Genomic DNA, 18,244 nt, shown 5'->3' on the forward strand with positions numbered 1-18,244 from the left:
CCTGATGTGGGAAGGAGGATAAAAAGGACAATGCGAGAAAAATGAATCGACCATCTTTATTTATCGACAGAGGTCTCCAATAGCAGGGCTGGAGTTCACACATCCTGAAGAGCACTTGGCTGTTCAGACAATGAACAGCTATTTCTTTCAGACAGATTATGCAGTGGGGGCTGAACAGCGGGGCCGTACAAAGTAATAAAGCTCAAGGTCCGCAGAGAGGAAAAAAAAAAAAAAAAAAAAAAAAAAAAAAAAAAAAAAGAACCAGGGCTGATTTTTAACACCAGTTTGTCAGAACAGCGGAGTGTGTAAACAGTGGTTTGAGAACGCCTTATTGACTGGTCTGAGGGTACACCGGCTCCCTGCCTCCTCTTTTGATTAGATTAACACCGAGGCGTCACTTTGCTCGTACAAAGCGTCCGATCAGTGCACTTGAAGCAGGAGAAGCAAGAAGGTAACTGACAATGCAAGGCAAAATGCTCCGCTGTAAATTTATTTGGCATTTTAACCAGGTCTTCGTCTATTCTCCACTCTGAAATGGCATCTCACGAGAATTTCTTAGGAAAATAATTGAGATTTACAGGAGGTGGTAGAGGAACAGACGTTCATCATATATAGATATATATAAAAAATAAAAATAAAATGCCAACCAGGCCCGGTGTCTGAAATCTCAAGAGAGTTAATGAGGCAGTAACTTTAACACCCAGTGTGGTACAGTGTATGAGCTCAGTGCTGGTACTGGAGCAGTTTAATAATCAAGCAAAGCTAATTTTAGGGCGGGGGGAATACACTTGTACTTGGAAATATTTTCAAGCAGCAATTACAAAGAAAATAAAAATAAAGTATCCATGAACAATGCATAACCTCTGAAAAAAATACTGTATGAAAACGTCCCTGCTACTACGTTTCTAAGTACAAAACCTCTACCAATAAGCTGCTCCGGAGTAGCAAAGAAGTCCTTTTCTTTTTTTCTTTGTTTTTATGTGTTCATTTGTGTTTTTTTTTTTTCTTCTTCTTCCCGTCTTCCATTTTTTTCCGTTTTTTAAATTGGGTAAAATTCAGTCCTCAACGTTTTCTCCATCCAAAAGGTTTTTTTTGCTGAAGGATCCAGGGACATGCGAGCCTCGTAGTGGAGGGGCCTTGGGGGCTCAGCAGCCTGGGCTTAGGCCAGGGCTGGGAAGGCCTCTGGGTCGTCCACGTTGGGCACGATCACACCGCTGGCCTGGGGGAGAAATAAAACAAGAGGAATATATCATATGGAGACGGAAAGTTGTAAACAGGCAGGCAATTTTACGTGTTGGGCTATTCACTAGTGAGGACTCACATTTTGAATTACCAGAGCATAACTCACATTTTTGGATTTAATATAGCCTCTATTTTGGGGTTTTGGAAAATTCAAACATGACACGACATGGTAAGAAACCTTCCTTAAAATCATCTTTTGGACCGGCTGATGACTACAGTTACACATTTGTCGTAATTTAGCATTTGTTATTTCACCTTAAAAAAGGCCACTGCTTTAACACAAAATTAACAAATAGAAAATCAATGTCCGCCAGCAACCTTTAGAGGCGGTTGCCATATTTTAATAATTTTATCATTTAATGAGGTCAATAGGTTTGTAAAAAGACTGAGGCACATGACAAAGCGACCAGGAAGAACAAGAATACTGCCCGGTGCCACTGGGCAATAGCTTTTGGAGGTTTCTCACCATAATGTTTGACTTTTTCAAAACATGAAAATAAAATTAATACATTAAAAGTCCAAAAATGTGAGATGTGGTCTTTAAACACCCCTAACAATTCAAAAATACAAGCTTTTTAAACCCATGTTGGGAGCTTGGTACATTACCTTCTCGCCCCTGCCTCCGCCACGTGGCGGCCTGGGGGCCACTCCCTCACGGGCCTCGCCCCGCCCACGCCCACCCCTGCCACCGCGGGGTCCCCCACGGCCGCGGCTTGGACGCCCCAGGTCTCCAAAGTTTATCTCCAGCTGGGACGTGATGTCGTTGGCTGGCTTGCGGAAGTGGTGTTCATCGTCAACCTGAGATAGAGGGGGAAAAAAAACAAAAAACATGAGTGGAACATGTGACCCTTGTTTCCATTGCAACACAGCTTTTAAGGTTGGGTTGTGTTCACGAGTTCAGAGTGGGATGGAACCATAAGAGGGATAGACATGGGATCAGTGTCTGGGAACATTCATGATAAAGAGATCACACACCCATAAGTCATATGGCTGACATTTAGGTGGTAATCTGTGAGACTGCTTAAAAATAAAACTGATAACACAAGAAGGTGACAACCATGATGTTAGAGGAAAAAAATATAAGTTTTGAATGGAATTCTGGGACGTTTTTCTCAAAATTAGAGTGTGCTGCAAGTGGTGAAGCGCTACACACCTTGGGGGGTTCGTCTGTCTCAGCTTCAATGAGAGCAGCTTTCTTCTCCTGTGGCATTGAAAGGGGGAATTTATCACATTACATGTGCGACACATAGACCTCAAAACAAGAGCTAATAATAAGCTAATAAGGCCAAATCCTGCCCTTTAAGCCAAAAGCTGGTCTAAAAATATAATTGTGATGGATCTTAATAAAACAATCTTAACCCGCATAATCAAAACAGAATAAATACATTTCACGCACATCCTCCGCCTTAGATTTGTGCAGCACATATCCTTTCTTCCAGTCGGCGCCGTCGTTGGGCTTGCGGATGTTGAACTCCACCTTGGCCCTCTCCTTGTCCTGCATGGCCTTCCATTCATCCAGAGTCATCTCCTTGGCTCCTTCCTCCTTGACCTCCTCTACCTCGTTCTCCCTAAAACACAATGTAAGTAACAAAGTTAATCTTTATTTTTATAGCCGGACCTGCATTTCACTGTTCTCTAGTCCTATTCTCTTCATTTAAGTGAACCAAACACATTCTTCCAACAGTTGTGCAGATATTCTGGAGAAAATAACAAACTCAATAGTCAAATATGTGTGATTGTTATAGGTCTTACTTGTTCTCAGAATCAGCAGGTGGGTGCTCCTCCCCCTCTGGGTTCTCCTCAGTGACATTAGATTGGTCAAGCTCGCTGCCAAATAAAAAGCAGTTATTCCTTAATATTCACATTCAGGATAATCACTATTCATCTTTTAATATTAATGAAATACTAAATCACACACAAACATGTTTAACTTGTTCGTATGCTTCCAATATAAGGAATGTATCTATCACACAGTGAGAAAAGCAGACAAAATTCCTTCTTTGGCAACCTGATCCATGATGTCAGAAGGCCTGTTTTGAGGTACTCTGACATCAGAGTACCACTTTGTGGCAGAGACGCACTCGCCCCTTTTGCAAGTTAAGAATTTCAAATTTGTGCAATTACTCCTTCAATGAAATCAGGTCCCTAAGCCAAGTCAGTGTTGGGTGCTCCAATCAGTTTTTGGAGCCAATCACCGATCGATAGAAGCAGTTTTGGCCAATACCGATCACAGCGTCTAGTTGAAACCTTCCATTTTTATTGTGTAGCATTATTTATTGAACAATTTGAAACAACATTGTACATTAAGTATTAAAATTAAGTGATGAGAAAGTATCATGAATTGACAACTGTTATTTATTGTCAGGCAACATATTCCACTCACTCTCTTAAGCATGAGGGGCAAAGCCTTGCTTTAGACCCTGTTTTCGGCTGGCACATACGTCTTTGGTGATCACAAGAGATCAGCTCTAATGCCAGGTGTAAACGCACCTAATGCGTCTTCAATGGAGTTTGATCCAGTCACTCAGAACAATTTCAGTGGTCTTGGCCACATTCTTTTAGCAGTGTAAACGAAAATGTGTGCTGGGCCACATTGAAGGACCGCCTACTCAATTGATGTCCTGCGCATAAGTGGAACTACATACTGTTTGCAGGCCAACAGCGTCATATTTAAGTCTGGTCGGGAAAGTCTCCCCATTACAGAAGTGCAGGATTTATTATTAATAAGCATTTACACAAAACATACAGTTTACGAAATTAAGTCCCATTGCAACAGAAAGCAATGTGCGGACGTGAGTGACGCGGCATGGGACGCAGGTTCTTTTTTTCATTTATTCCATTACGCAGTGATCAGGAGCGTCCCTTAACTCAGTTGTTTTTTATTTTAATTGTTTCATATAAATCTGTCTACACCGCTGTCTAGACAGTGCAGTGGATCCTCTCCACTAACAGAGAAATCCACAGCGCACCAATGTAGAGGAGAAAAATCTCCACTCCAATTCTCTGAGTTATATTCACATCATATATTACTATGAGTGTGATAATCAGAATGTTATTTATATTAGTCACCTCGCTCTCCATATCGGTCGGCCACGAGCGTGCACGCACACTAAGGGGGTGGGCACCTTCCACAGATCTCTCCTCGGGCTCCAAAAAGCCTAGGGTCTTAAAATGTATATTTTTGTTTTTACAAATGAAGCCTGAAATAGTTTTAAAATCCAAAATCAACTGTTGGAACGTCACACAACAAAGAATTTAGATAAAATAGGCAATAATAATAAAGTGATGGCACGGGGGGAATTCTCACAGGATTAATTTCTGTCAGAATGATTTATTTTTATTTTGCAAGGTGTAAATCAGTTCCATTCCCTATTAATTTTGGTAAATGCCGTGGACATTAATTTAGCTTTAATGGACATAAAATAGAAGCTTTGTGACATGCCAGGACTTCTACTCTGTGTGACATGCCAGGACTTCTACTCTGTGTGACATGCCAGGACTTCTACTCTGTGAGGTGAGTACTGGAGCTAAGTTTCATTTAGGAGGATTTAAATGTATATTTAATACAATATAGACAATTAATACTTTTATATAACCTAGAATCGCAATTGTGGCGCCGCCCGTGGGAGCGCCTTGTGTCGGTTACGCACATTTTAATATTTTTGGAGCTTATTGTGTGTAATCACCAGGTGTCATGTCATTTCACTGCATATATGTATGACTGTATGTATATGTATGTGACAAATAAACTCTTGAATCATGAAACATTCAATCTTCTAATATTGCAACGTGTGCACATGACGCATGGCTCCTCCCCTACCAGCTCCCACACTTCCATTCATTCCTTAAGATCCCGTGTGTAATACTGAACAGATTTCTGTCATTCAAATTTCTCTAAGTCTGATTGTTAATTCCTTGTGTCATTTGTTATGACCCGTGTATCAAAAGTTACAATTTGAATGAATAACGATGATCGCGATCGGTGGCCAATCGATCGGAGCACCCTTGTATTAATATTTAGTGAAAAACCCTACTACTTCTTCCTGGAATAGCACTGGGCTGAATCTATTGCTATTGTCATGGCTTAGGGTTATATAATATATATCATAATGTGAGTGGTCTACCCACCTCAGGGAATTATTTTTACAGAAAATTTTCTTTGGCAAATACAGACGATATTCTACATCAGTTTAAGTAGGGGTATAGGTGTAGTCATAATTTCATCATGCTATAATAAAACTGAAAGACAACATTAAATTACCACTCAGCCCTAATCTAGGATATTAATTAAAATTTGCTGAAAAAACAAATCTTCACACATCCCATGAAGCAATTATCCACTCGATTCATTATCCAATCCAAAAATGACTTACGTCATTTCGTCTTTGACGGTGCCCCAGTTGTGAGATCCACTTCCACCGCGCTTCTCTTCACCTTTCAGGCTGCTGAAACAACATTTGCTTTAGCTGGGATGTGAAAACCCAGGTACAGAAGACTTAACTCACTCCGGGGATAATGAAGTGTTACCAAATCCCAGAGCCAGGGCTCCAGCCTGCAGCTGGCCGCATATGCAACCATTTTATGAGAGTGTGCGAGCTTATATTTCACAATGTCGCATTTGTGCGAGTGCATGATGATTAGGCTTTTTGGTGCCCTGTGTTTTAGTTTTAAACCGGATACAAGACAACTTTGAAACACCTCTTCATTGTTATGACACCGAAGTGTGTTTTGTTATAGGACAGTTTCAGCACAGTGATAAGGTACACGAGTAGGCACAGGTCTGTTTTCCAGTTTACAAGAGCTTCATTACTACATCTGTTGAAAGTAGAACTACGATACTGTTTGACCACTGGTTTACTGTTTGACACCACCTTCGAGTGTTTCTGCTGTATTATTAAAAACAGGAAATTGTCATTATTTGCAGAGTTGAATTCTCGAGGAGGCAGACCATTAAATCAGCAAAATAAAAAGGACAAAGAACATGCAAAAAAACCGACCAAATCGTGTGCTGGTGCGACCAACTGAGAAAGTAGTGGAAATATTAGTCTGGAGCCCTGCCAAGGGGAAACTCAGGTGTTGTGGAGGCAAAGGTAAAAATGCAAAGATGGGAAAGTAAAATACAAGCCTATATGAAATGGGGCTTCATTATCCAAGGATATGAAATACTAAATAAATAATTTTGTACCAAGAAGTTTACCAAAAAAAGTGGAAAGCGAAAAACTATTTGCTAATAGATATTAGGGCTGCACCCGACTAAAGGTTTTCTTAGTCGACTATTTGTTGTCAGTGTAAGCCATTAGTCGACTAATCACCGCACATTTATAATATTAATTAAATATCATATATAATATTATATACTGAATGTGTCATAACAACCAGCAAGGGGAATGAACATTTAATGTATCAGTAACCCCAACACAATAACTTTAAAAGATAAAATGTTAATATAAAACCAACCTTTAAAACATAAATTTAATTTACAAGCGCTGTTGTATGGTTGACTATTTGGGGGCAACCCTAGAAATAATTGATATGACCATCCCAATTATTATGTTTCAATTTCTGAATAGTTTTGAAAATAGTAATATTGATATTTTGGAAGTTATGCAACACTTTTCCCAATTATATTAAATAACACCAGTCACAAATGAAGTGAAATATTTAATTTCTGTATTACAACGAATTTGCATAAGCAATTCTAACTGTGTGCAAAATTACATTATATTGATTTAGGATGCAACAGTACAGAGGGCTGACGGTTCGGTATGTGTCACGGTTTTTGGGCCATGGTAACTGTACAGTTTTGGTTTCTTAATATTTAAGATTTTTTTTTTAAGCTCCAAAAACAATTTTTAGAGTAGTCAGCCATAAATAAGCCATGTAATGCTCTGTGTACGACTGTGGGTGGAGGGGTGAGATGGGGGTTCAAGGTCATTGGTGGGTTGTAAAACTTGGCAAAAAAGAAAACTGCCCATCAGCGAGGCTATCTTCATTCCTACAAAAGAGCTGTTCAAACGGATCGTTCATGAAATACACAACACTAGTGCGAGCGGAAGCGCGAGAGAGAAGAGAAGTTAGTAATAAAAAAGGGCCGTGGCGATCCAAGGTGTTATTTCCTGACTGGACACCGCAACCCCTCGGTAGTTGTATATGTAGTAATATATGTTTGTTCAATAAGTAAATCAGACAGCAGCTCTAGGTCTCTGGTACAGTGGAGACTCAAAATATTTAAATTGATTGCACTCTTTATAAAAACATTTCTATGTAGTTTTATCTAATGTTTCTATGGCAGAGGCTCACGTAGCCACGCAGTGAAAAACAAAAATTGGCCACTCACGCAAAAATAGAGAAATGTTGTGCGGGCCCACCCAGCTGGTGTGACCAGTGGAGCTCCAACAATGGATTCATTAGGAAGTGGGCACTTACGACACCCCGCGCCGCACACTGCAGCAAAGCATCCGGTGGACTTCTACCATGATACCGCTGTTCAGGTGTGTATTGAATCGTAGGGGGCATACCAAACAGTGCGATAACATACCGTGTACTGTTGCATCCCTTATATTGATATAGAACCATATCGGGAGCCTTAGTAGCAGAATGGAATTGTGAAGTCTTGCCCAATATCCAGCCCTAATTGGATTTTTTTTTTTTCAATTAGAAGGCTGCCGATTAAAATGTACAGAATCCGCACACAAAAGGAGTCCAGAAAAGGACTTACGATCGATCGCTGCCGCTGTGTCTGTCAAATTCACGTTTTCCTCGGGAGTCGAAACCGTCACTGCGTCCCATGCCCCGCCCTCTGCTGCTGCCGCCGCGACCTCCTCTGGCTCCACCGCGACCGCCTCTCATTGGCCTATCACCTACGGGCCTGAGGAAACGGATAGAAAACACACCAATTAAATCACACCATCAAAGGACCACCCATGATATGGGTGGAACAACAGATGTAACATGCACATGCTATGCATGATGCACTTCCTGATGTGTACACTGTATTTCCTAAAATCGGGATCTGCAATTTTATTTAATTCAACTGCAGAAGGTACCAGCCTTTTATTGGAAGCAGGCTTACATTTGCGTCAGGATTTTATATCTATAACCAATCCAAAACGCTTTTGTCTTTACGTCTGGGTGCCGTGCTTAAAAAATATCTAAAATATAAACACTGTTTTTATTTTAAGAGTTTTCTTTGTCATTTCTCAGCACTCACATTTTTCTTTTTGTTCAGAGACAGGGGAACGACCAAAATGTTGGTTTCATACAAGCAGCAACTGACACACACACACACACACACACACACACACACACACACACACACACACACACACACACACACACACACACACACACACACACACACACACACACACACACACACACACACTTTCCTTTTAGTGAAATGTACTTGCTAAAATAAGGACAGCCTATGTCAGTTGTTAGCCAATGAAAACTTAGTCATAACGAGTCTTTTATATACTTTACTCAAATTAAAAAAAAAAGTTTTGACAGCTAACTTGCTTATCTCCAATTTCACTAGAATGACTACATATTCAAAGTCAATATGTACAATTTGAAAATTCTGTCTTTTTTTAATAGGGCGTCCAGTCACTGGACTCAACACAGACAAGTTAAAGCTGCAATTTTAACATTAAATGCTGCTGAAGTTTATATTCCCACTTTGTTAAGGCATTTCTAGGTTTGAACTTTTATTAATTGTATTTCTAAGAACCTAAATTAAGATTTAACAAACGACAATATTGACCAATTAATAAACTAATAGAACCTAAACTATGAATATTGAACAGGGAGGTTCCCGACAATTCCCACCCCTACAGCTAAGAACGCAAACTAATCTACTGCTAAAATGGATTCTCTTCTACTGCATATGAACTCACTTCTCCACTGAGAACTCTCCTCCCTCAGGCTTCTCCCCAGCTTCGCCAGCGGGCCTCTCATAGCGCCGTGGGGGCCGCCTCTCAACAGGCCGTCGGTCTGTGGGGGGGCGTCCATCTCCCTGGCCGCCTTGGGGCCTGGGGCCGTCACCCTCTGGCCTACGGCCCATCCTCCTCATTCCGGGACCTAGAGGAAGGGAAGGAAAAAAAACAAAACAAGGATTGGGGAACAATTAGAATCAATACATTGGCGTACCAAAACAACCCAAGGGAAAGGGAAATATGTTTAAATGGAGCATTAGGCTCATTGACGTTGATAGCAAACTATCAGAATCCTTACTGGTAGAACTTGATTAGCAGCCATACGTCTTGTGTTCAAACCATATCTGCTCCTTCTACAGGGCCTACAAATATATGGAACAAACTATATAAAAGCAGGGGTGACAACCAAAGCTATACATTTGGATAAAAGACTAACATTGGTTGTCAAACTGCCATAGGTTTATATCGTCACAATAACCACTTTTGGCCATGAGGGGGCGCACCTCTTGGTATAATATGCTCTGATACAAGTCATTCGGCATCGGTAAAGACTGAGTTCCATTGAGAAACCACTTTCACTTAGCCTACCTTTTGTTTGAATTTGTTAATATCCTACATTTTTAAACCAGCCAAAATGTCTAACCGTGGATTACTTTTGAGGATTTTGTACTCTACATTAGTTGTTAGAATACCCCCCCTCTTCCGAACAAGTTAAAAAAAATGTCTTGGTGTCGAAGTTTGTTTTGATTTCTTTAATTTGATTTTCAATTAAATTTATAGATTCCATAATTAGCGAGACGCATATTCCAAAACCTGTTGTGACAAAACGACAATTCCACCCAACTTTTAAAATTGACACACGACCCTACTAGAAATACTACACAGTGAAACATTCCCAGTGTCTGGTCCGGCAGAACCTCCTGTACCCCAGTCACATGCGACCAAAATAGACCCCAGTGCCACTACAGCAGCTGAGGGCACCTGTCTCATCTCCTCTCCACCAACCAGACCCAACTGTACTTAAGGATCACAGGCAGATAATTGCCAATAGGCTGACTATAACTACATATCTGGGTTGAGTGTTTCCAAAAAATGTACTACCAAATGTTGAATCATTGCAGTGTATTGGGATATTATAATAATTCGGTCCCAATTCTTCCATTGATATCTGTGTCCATATTTATCCAGAATCCTGTACAGAAATATGTCAACTATTTTTATATCTATTAACAGTTAATACCTGCAACCATCCACTTAGCACCCTGCCATAGCCTTAAAATGTATATTTTGCATGTTCTGTAGATTTGGCTTCATAGACTTCACATTTTTTTTGGTTGCATATTGTCTAAACACCTTTGCTTCTTACGATGTACGCATTTATTGCGTTGATTTATTACTTGTATATATTTATCTGACATATATTATTTTAACATTATTATTTACTCTAGCTACTTTGTTTTGAACCGCTTTTGGAGTATGATCACTTGTATGGTGCATGTGACAAACATGCTCAACCATCACCCGCTGCAAAAAAACCCCACGCACATTGTTTGGTGGGCCTTGAGAGGCGCATGTTGCACCAGAATAAGCCAGAATTCTGCATTCAGCATGGCTAACAAAACACGAACAACCAGTGTGTTGCACAGGCTTTTTGGGTGAGGCGGGGAAGGGGGGAGGTGACAGTGTTCAGACTTTTGGGGGAGGGGGGGGGGGGGTGACATCACACCATGAGGGTGTATTGTGAAGCAGCCACGAGGTTTGACAATTCTAATGGTGGCAACGTGCGCTGCCAATGCAGAAAATAAGTGCACAATGTTTCACCAGGTTGAAGCGTTTGGATTTTGGTTAAATAGCGAGTATTCGACGCCACAGTTCCCTCCCATGTTCCATGAGCCACCTTTCCACCTCCTCGGCTGCAGATAAACAATGGTAATAGTGCAATATTTAAAACCTCTCGGTGAGATGCATGGAGTTTTGACACATTTAAACAGGGTTTTTTTCAGCCGCGCTTTGGCTGAACAATGAGGTTTGCTGAGCCGAGGCAACGAGGCTTATGGATGCTGCCAGTGGAACAAGGCCGGAGGGGGACAGGCCAAAACAAGTTAAGTTAACCCGCAAGGTGTTTCAGCGTGGCTTTGCTGTGTTGCGTTCAAACCCCGCATTTATGGTCGAGATGCGGGTTTGGAGAAGTGCGACCAGTGACAGCGGAGAAGCGGCGTGGACCTCATGTCCCCATGGCTGCCATAACCAGCGAGCCGCACCGAGCGCCCGCACAGGGGGGTTTTGTGTGTAGTAATTAACGATTAAACGTTACCATCTTTCTTGAGGGGAACGGGTGCCTGGGTCTCTTCCTTTTTGTCGGCGAGTGGGTTCTTTCTGTCCTTCTGGGTCTCCTTTTTTGGCTGCTTGGCCGCCTGAGCCACGGTCTTGGCAGCACCGGGAGCGGGAGCCTCCTTCTTCTTGATCTCCGCCTGCTTCAACAGCTCGAACGGATCCGACTCGTCGTCAAATAGTTGGTCGAACCGATTGGCTATGGCACAGCCAAAACCTTGTTGCATTTGTCCGGGCATGATGGCGCCCCTTCAGCAGGATTTTCCTCCGATTCTACGAGGCTTGGTGCGAGCACTTCGCTAGATGAAGCCACAAGATGGCTGGGGAAAGGACCTTCTTCTCTTCCGGCGCGGTAGACATCCGGGACCTCGTGGTTGGCGCGGAGGTGGGGCGTGTAGTTATTTTACAGTGAAACTGAAAAGGAGCATGGGTGCTAAAAACGACAATACCCACAATCCATCTCTCCCGTTTTGTTGTCATCCCCTTCGCTGAAAAGCGTTACTGCTGCGTTCAATTGTTGTCGTTACTCGGAAAATCAACCCCGCTACTGGGGAAAATGTAAAGCAACGGCCCTTTCAGTCGAAATTTCGGGTCAGATCGCTCGAGTCTGAGATAAGAGGCTCGACGTCAACACGACGACCCACGCCGTTAACACTGACTAAAAGTTCCATTTGCACGGGTTGAACTAGAAAACACATCTACCTTCGATCTAAAATAAATTGTAGTTTTATCTCCCGCGCAGATACTTGTATAATTCACCCGTTTACCAAACAAACCCCATTTACCGCGGGCGTCCAGGTTTTCCCCAAACAGAAAACAGTGGAACACATTTAGCTCGACACCGCGGACCGGGGACTCGGAATAACCGAGTTTCAAGGTCCAATTGAATGCAGCATAACGCTGGGGTTGTCAATTATAAAGTCGTTTTGTTCTCAAACTCTGCGAGATTTCGTCCTCAAACTCTGCGAGATCACAAGTTAAATATTAACATTGTTGAAACTATTCGGTTGATCTGTAACTTAATAGGGGAAAGGTTATTTTCGCACATTTCGTAGTTGCATTATATGTTCAGATTGAGGAGGATGACAGGTGGTCAGTGGCGCTGGAAGAAAGGTCATCAGAGGTCAACAGGTGGTGATGGCACAACTTACAAAGTTGTCACATTTATTTGAATCAAGGTCACAATCGTGGGACAAACGAAACACAAAATTAAGTTTTGAGGTCGTCTCTGAGAAGATGAAGCTTTTTATTGACCATTTGAGATATTTGGAGAGTTCCCTGGTCTCTGCTGCTTGTACATGTGGCTATGAGACATTTCCCTAATAAGGACATTTAAAACCAGCAGATGAGGGGACACGGAAGGGTGGTCTAGTATTGACAGTGCCAGGTTTCATTCCAGATCAAACCAACACATAAAGAATGGTTAATCGAGGAATTAATGATTAAAAAAAAAACGAAAAACCTCTCAGTGAAATCTCTTTTGTGATTGGTTTTAATATTTATTTTTAGGCCTATTTTATCTGTTCTTTAAACAAGCTAGTCCCTCATTCCACCCTCTGAAGTGTGATAATTATTTTCTAAAGAAACAGTCCGCACGGCTGACACCCTATTGTTTTTGCTCAGGTTTTTATTATTACCAATCTTCTTAGCATTTTTCGGGCTATCTAAGTATCTGAAACAAGACAACAGCAGTATGCAGCGACATGGTTGAGGTCTCACTAGAACGGTGACGTTTCACTTCTTGTCGATCATGTTTGATCAATATCGATCTACATTCAGCTGAACAATGTTTGTGAAGAGCCCTATGGAATCTGCGTTATTAAGGCCCTACACTCCATGCGTACTGCCCTTGACTTTGCGGCGCTACATTCATTTGTATTGAAATTTCAGTGATAATATCATGGTTACGCATCTGTCAAATAGAAGCTTTGTGACATGCCGGGACTTGTTCTCTGTGAGGTTAGTACTGTAGGTAAGTTAAGGTAAGTTTCATTTAGGAGGATTTAAATGTATATTTAAAACAACACAGACAATTGATACTATTATATAATTATAGAACCCAGAATCGCGATTGTCGCGTCGCACCGCCCCTTGCGGCCACCTGCGTGAGTGCCTCATGTCGATTACGCACATTTTAGTATTTTTGGAGCTTATTGTGCGTAATCACTGGGTGTCATGACATTTCACTGCATGTATGTATGACCGTATATATATGTATGTCACAAATAACCTCTGGAATCTTGAATCATTCGGAGCAGAAATGAGTGAAAAACTGTTGTCATTCTCGTGGATAGTTTGTGGAGGGGGCTGCTTTGTGAAATCATCATCCAAAGTCCAAGCTTCATCTCTCGGAACTTATTCGGCATTTGATTTTGTCCAGCCACTTGCGAGTGCGACACCTAGATACACAACTTGAGGCGATGGCAGCGTTTGAATGATACTCTGAAAACTGTAACTCTTGCTGCGTTTTACAAAACCCCCTGAAACTGGAATCGCATGGATTCCAGATCCAGGAAAAATAGTAATTGTTAAAAAAAACATTTTTGAGGGATATTTTAACTGAACGACAGAAGAGGAACATGCAGTGATGTAAGAGCAGGTTCATTGGTCCAGATGTATGTCTACGGTGATTGGTCAAACACATGAGCATGAGAAATACTCCTGTGAAAAAACACATTAAAAATTACATACCTATAAATCATACATAAACTAAGGTAAGGGGTTTAACTGACTTTAACTGTAGAGGGTATATAATTGTTTGTATAATTTGTTGTAATTAGAGGGGATGGTAGCTCAGGAGGTAGAGCTGGTCATCTAGTAATCTAAAGGTGGCTGGTTCAATCCCAGGCTCCTCCTGCTAGCATGCTGTAGTGTCCTTGAGCAAGAAACTTAACCCCTGACGGCTGCGTCTCTCGGTGTTTGAATAATTGTAAGTTGCTTGTAAAAGTAATTGGAAGGGAACCCAAAATATTCCTTGTTTTACGTAATTTCTTATGGTTATTGTTACTAGTAATTATAATTCAGGAAGATTGTTTACATTGATATATATTTAATGTCTATAAATTCTGACAGTGGTGTTATTAGGTTTTTATTTTGTAGAACTTTCTCTTACTCATGTCAGTTGTCCTCAGAAGCGTATATATTTGACGTTTAATATGCTGTTCTTTGTTTAATCGAAATGTCTTCAGGTAAAATAATACCTGTCACTTTGTAACTGCGTATGGTTAAGAGTTCGTATCTTATCTTCTTTTAGTTAAAACTTCAGTCGCGACTACAAACTCCATCCACAATACTGAACTGATCGGGATGACACTCGAACGACGCCATGTTGTAACTGCCCTGAATACAAATCTCATTCAGATTGTCTGTGGGTTCGTCTGATGCATGACGTCCATAAAGTTTTGACGTCAGTTACAGCCACACGTGCCGCCATCTTGGTGAGGACCCGGTTATTGACTGAGGACCCGGTTATTGACCAATCACTAGACTGCAATGCTATCATGTGACCTGTGTGCGCCGTCATTTGCCCATGTATTGCGGTAAATTTGATTAAAAAAAAAAAAAAAAAAAAAATGTTTTGTTTTTTTACTAATTTATTCCACAATAAGGGAGCGATCTGGATCAAATTCGGACGACGGCATGTTGGGACCGCCCCGAATACAGATTTCATTAATTTTGTCTGTGAGTACAGCGGATCCATGACGTCCACAGACTACTGACGTCAGTTTTTCATTAACAAAAACAATAGCAGAATCCCCATCGCGGCTGTACCCCTAATAAGACACTATTATCATCATTGTTGTTACTATTATGATGATGATGACGATGACGATGACGATGATGATGATGATGACGATGATGATTATTTTTATTACTATTATTGTTGTTATTTTCATTATCATTATTATTATTGTCATCATCATAACCTTCATCATTATAATTATAACTATCATTATTATAAATAGGTTTGTGTATTTCCATGCCCATCAGTTGCTATCGCGTTATCTCGTCGCGCCACACACAGAACAGCATCTGCTGTTACGCTGTGAACTGCTGCTGCTGCTCACACCTCATTTAAATGCTGTTGTTTTCCTTTCTGTGTCTGTTTGCCATGTGACTTCTGACTGCAGACGGCTAAGGGATCCAGTCACAACGGGGTTTTCCTCTCTCCCGTCCCCCTCCAGGATGACCTCCCCGGTCACCAAAGCCATGGTGGAGTCCTACGCCCTGATGGTGCTGGTGATGGGGACGTTCTTCGCCTATTTCTGCGGCATGGTGTGGGCTTTCTGCAACCCCAAGCTGAGCGGAGCCGAGGAGGAGGGGGGCGAGGATGGGAAGGAAGAGGAGCGGGGCGCCGTGTCCGGGGAAGCGGGGCAGACACCGGGGAACAGCATCTGGGTGAACCCCCCGAACCCAGACCCTCCGGAGGGGAAGATGCGGAGCTCCTATTCCAACTTCTGGGGAGACACGGACACACTGCTGTCGGATCGCGTCCAGTTCGGCTGTGACCACCACGGAAAGACAACCTCTAGGAGCTGGGACAGTCAACTGTAGTGAAGAGTGGATTTTAAAAGAAAGGACACGTTGATTTAAATGATTTGTCCTGAAGAACTGATCTGATACCTGTCCGGTATGCGAATAAGCAATCATGTTCAGTTTTATTTTGCTGCAGAGGCTACTTTGTTCAACACTTCGTTGTATTTAAAGGCATACTGTGGAGTAAATACTCGAAGTATTTGCTCTTAAGTGTTCCAATTAAAAATACTTGTCATATCCTGTGCCCTGATAGAACGGTCTATAATACAGCATAAAATACTACTGTACCCTTTTAGTTTTTAAAATACTGTATAGAAATATAAATTATAAATATATATTATGAAATTAAATTATAAAATAAATTATTACAATTCTAAGCTTAGGAAACTTGTAAAAAATATACATACTTGCTTTGAAATGCAGTGAAGTAAAAGTCTAAAGTCTCTAAAATGGAATATTGGTTGATATTACTGATACAAGAAAAATGTATTAAAGCACAGTAACAAAGTACTTCGTTACTTTCCCCCGCTGTTACAAACTGCATCACATGAAAAAACAGTCTCACGCATTTTCGTGCTCATAGTGACGAAAATGAATCTATTGAATCGTGGAGTACGATTGTCCGACTTTATTCGTGCTACGCATTTTTAGGGGTCCAGTCCGCAGTAGGCACAGACAATCGCTGAACCCACGGATATGGTTGAGGTCTCATTAGAACCGGGACGTCTCAGACATCTCATGGTTCAAGTTTGATCCGTATCGATATACAATATTATATAAGTACCATTTCCGTCTCTGGGTGCGCATTCACCGGGTTGCGCTGTGTTCGCCACAGTGGCAAGACGAGCAACTAGAAGACGACAGACTGTGGAAGCTGATGATAAGCTTGAGCAGCGGGGCGCTTTGTGACATCATATCTAAGACCAAGCTGCATCTCTTGGAAGTCATTTGCAAGCAGCCACTTGCGCCCTGTGGACTGCATGGCGTATGCTACATGTAGACAGACAACTTGAGCTGATGCTGCGTTAAAAGGAAACCCGGAAAACTGTAACTCGTGCTGCGTTTTACAAAATATATAATCGGTTACAGAAGGCGTTTTCACACCGAAGGAAGTTCTAAGAACCTTTGGAGGAGCTGTCCCTTTCTTTTGTGTCCGCACTACATGATCCAGGAATGATCGTAATTGCTAAAACACCGTTCTGGAGGGACATTTACACTGAACAATACAAGAGGAACTTTCAGTGACTTAAGTGCAAGAGATTGGTCCAGATGTAAGTCCACGGTGATTGGATAAAACACATTAAAAAATAAACTACTTAATTTAAAGTAAACATGTCTTTATTTATACACAGTTTACATCCAAAACATTAAATCTACGTTTAAAAAAACCCAGCATCCCTCCTCCCGACCTCGCAGTGGACACGGCAGACTCCCCTGACTCACGACAGCTTTTCCTCAGGTTTTTTTTTATCCGTCCGAGAAAGCGAGATAGACGTAGACATGGCGTGCACACGGCTCTCTGGTTGAAAGGGGTCCAAAAACAGGAACGTATGGTGCGTTCATGGAACTCTGAAAACTCGGAAGTGACGCTGCATTCATTGGAACTCTGATAACTCATTTGTGTTGTTTTCCCCTGGATATTTATTTTATTTCAAGAGATGTTTTTGTTGAGTTTAGGGGAAGATATTAAAAAGGGAGCAGGGGAAATTCAATTTTAATTTCTTATAGTTATAATGTCTTATTTCAATTAATGTTCTGTTTAATTGGTTGGGTTTTCATGTACAATTTGTTCAATAAAAGCATGTTCGAAATAATTTATTTAATTTCTTAATTCAGTGGGCAAAGCCTATTCAATGTTTGCGGTCTATGTAAGCAGTGTACCTGTTAAAGAAAGACAGGAACTGTATAGCTAATATGCACACTTCAATATTTGTTTATTTATCGCAAGTCATATTGTAATTACAATATTGAACAATGTTATCGCACATGGCAGATTTTCCTCATTGTACAGGCCTAGCACGGTGTAGACTCCTTCACAGAGACTTGCTTCACAGACAGCAGGAGCCGATACCGCGTTCAATGGAAACTCCGAAAATTGTAACTCGTGTTAATAGTAATGCTGTTATTAGTGGTCCAGCACACAGACAATTACAATTACAGACAATTTATTTGATTATATGTGATGTTGAACTGTATAATTT

At 41.3% G+C, this 18,244-nt stretch overlaps 1 protein-coding gene across 2 annotated transcripts; it reads right to left on the minus strand.

Moving 5' to 3' along the window:
• Nucleotides 1-41: 41 nt before the first annotated feature.
• LOC307228723 (SERPINE1 mRNA-binding protein 1-like) lies at nucleotides 42-11,864 on the minus strand. 2 transcript variants are annotated; one of them, XM_079998492.1, is made up of 9 exons: nucleotides 11,491-11,864; nucleotides 9,138-9,321; nucleotides 7,961-8,110; nucleotides 5,616-5,684; nucleotides 2,995-3,069; nucleotides 2,639-2,810; nucleotides 2,396-2,443; nucleotides 1,849-2,040; nucleotides 42-1,219 (listed from the first exon to the last, which is right to left on the minus strand). In XM_079998492.1, exons 1-9 carry the CDS (start codon nucleotides 11,744-11,746, stop codon nucleotides 1,160-1,162), a joined length of 1,206 nt encoding a protein of 401 aa, XP_079854618.1. In that variant the 5' UTR covers nucleotides 11,747-11,864; the 3' UTR covers nucleotides 42-1,159. The 2 variants fall into 2 exon arrangements, with proteins under 2 accessions (XP_079854618.1, XP_079854617.1); XM_079998491.1 differs by having other exon boundaries at nucleotides 5,616-5,687.
• Nucleotides 11,865-18,244: the final 6,380 nt, after the last annotated feature.

The sequence above is a fragment of the Zeus faber genome, assembly GCF_960531495.2.
Source record: "Zeus faber genome assembly, chromosome: 1".
Taxonomy (NCBI): domain Eukaryota; kingdom Metazoa; phylum Chordata; class Actinopteri; order Zeiformes; family Zeidae; genus Zeus; species Zeus faber.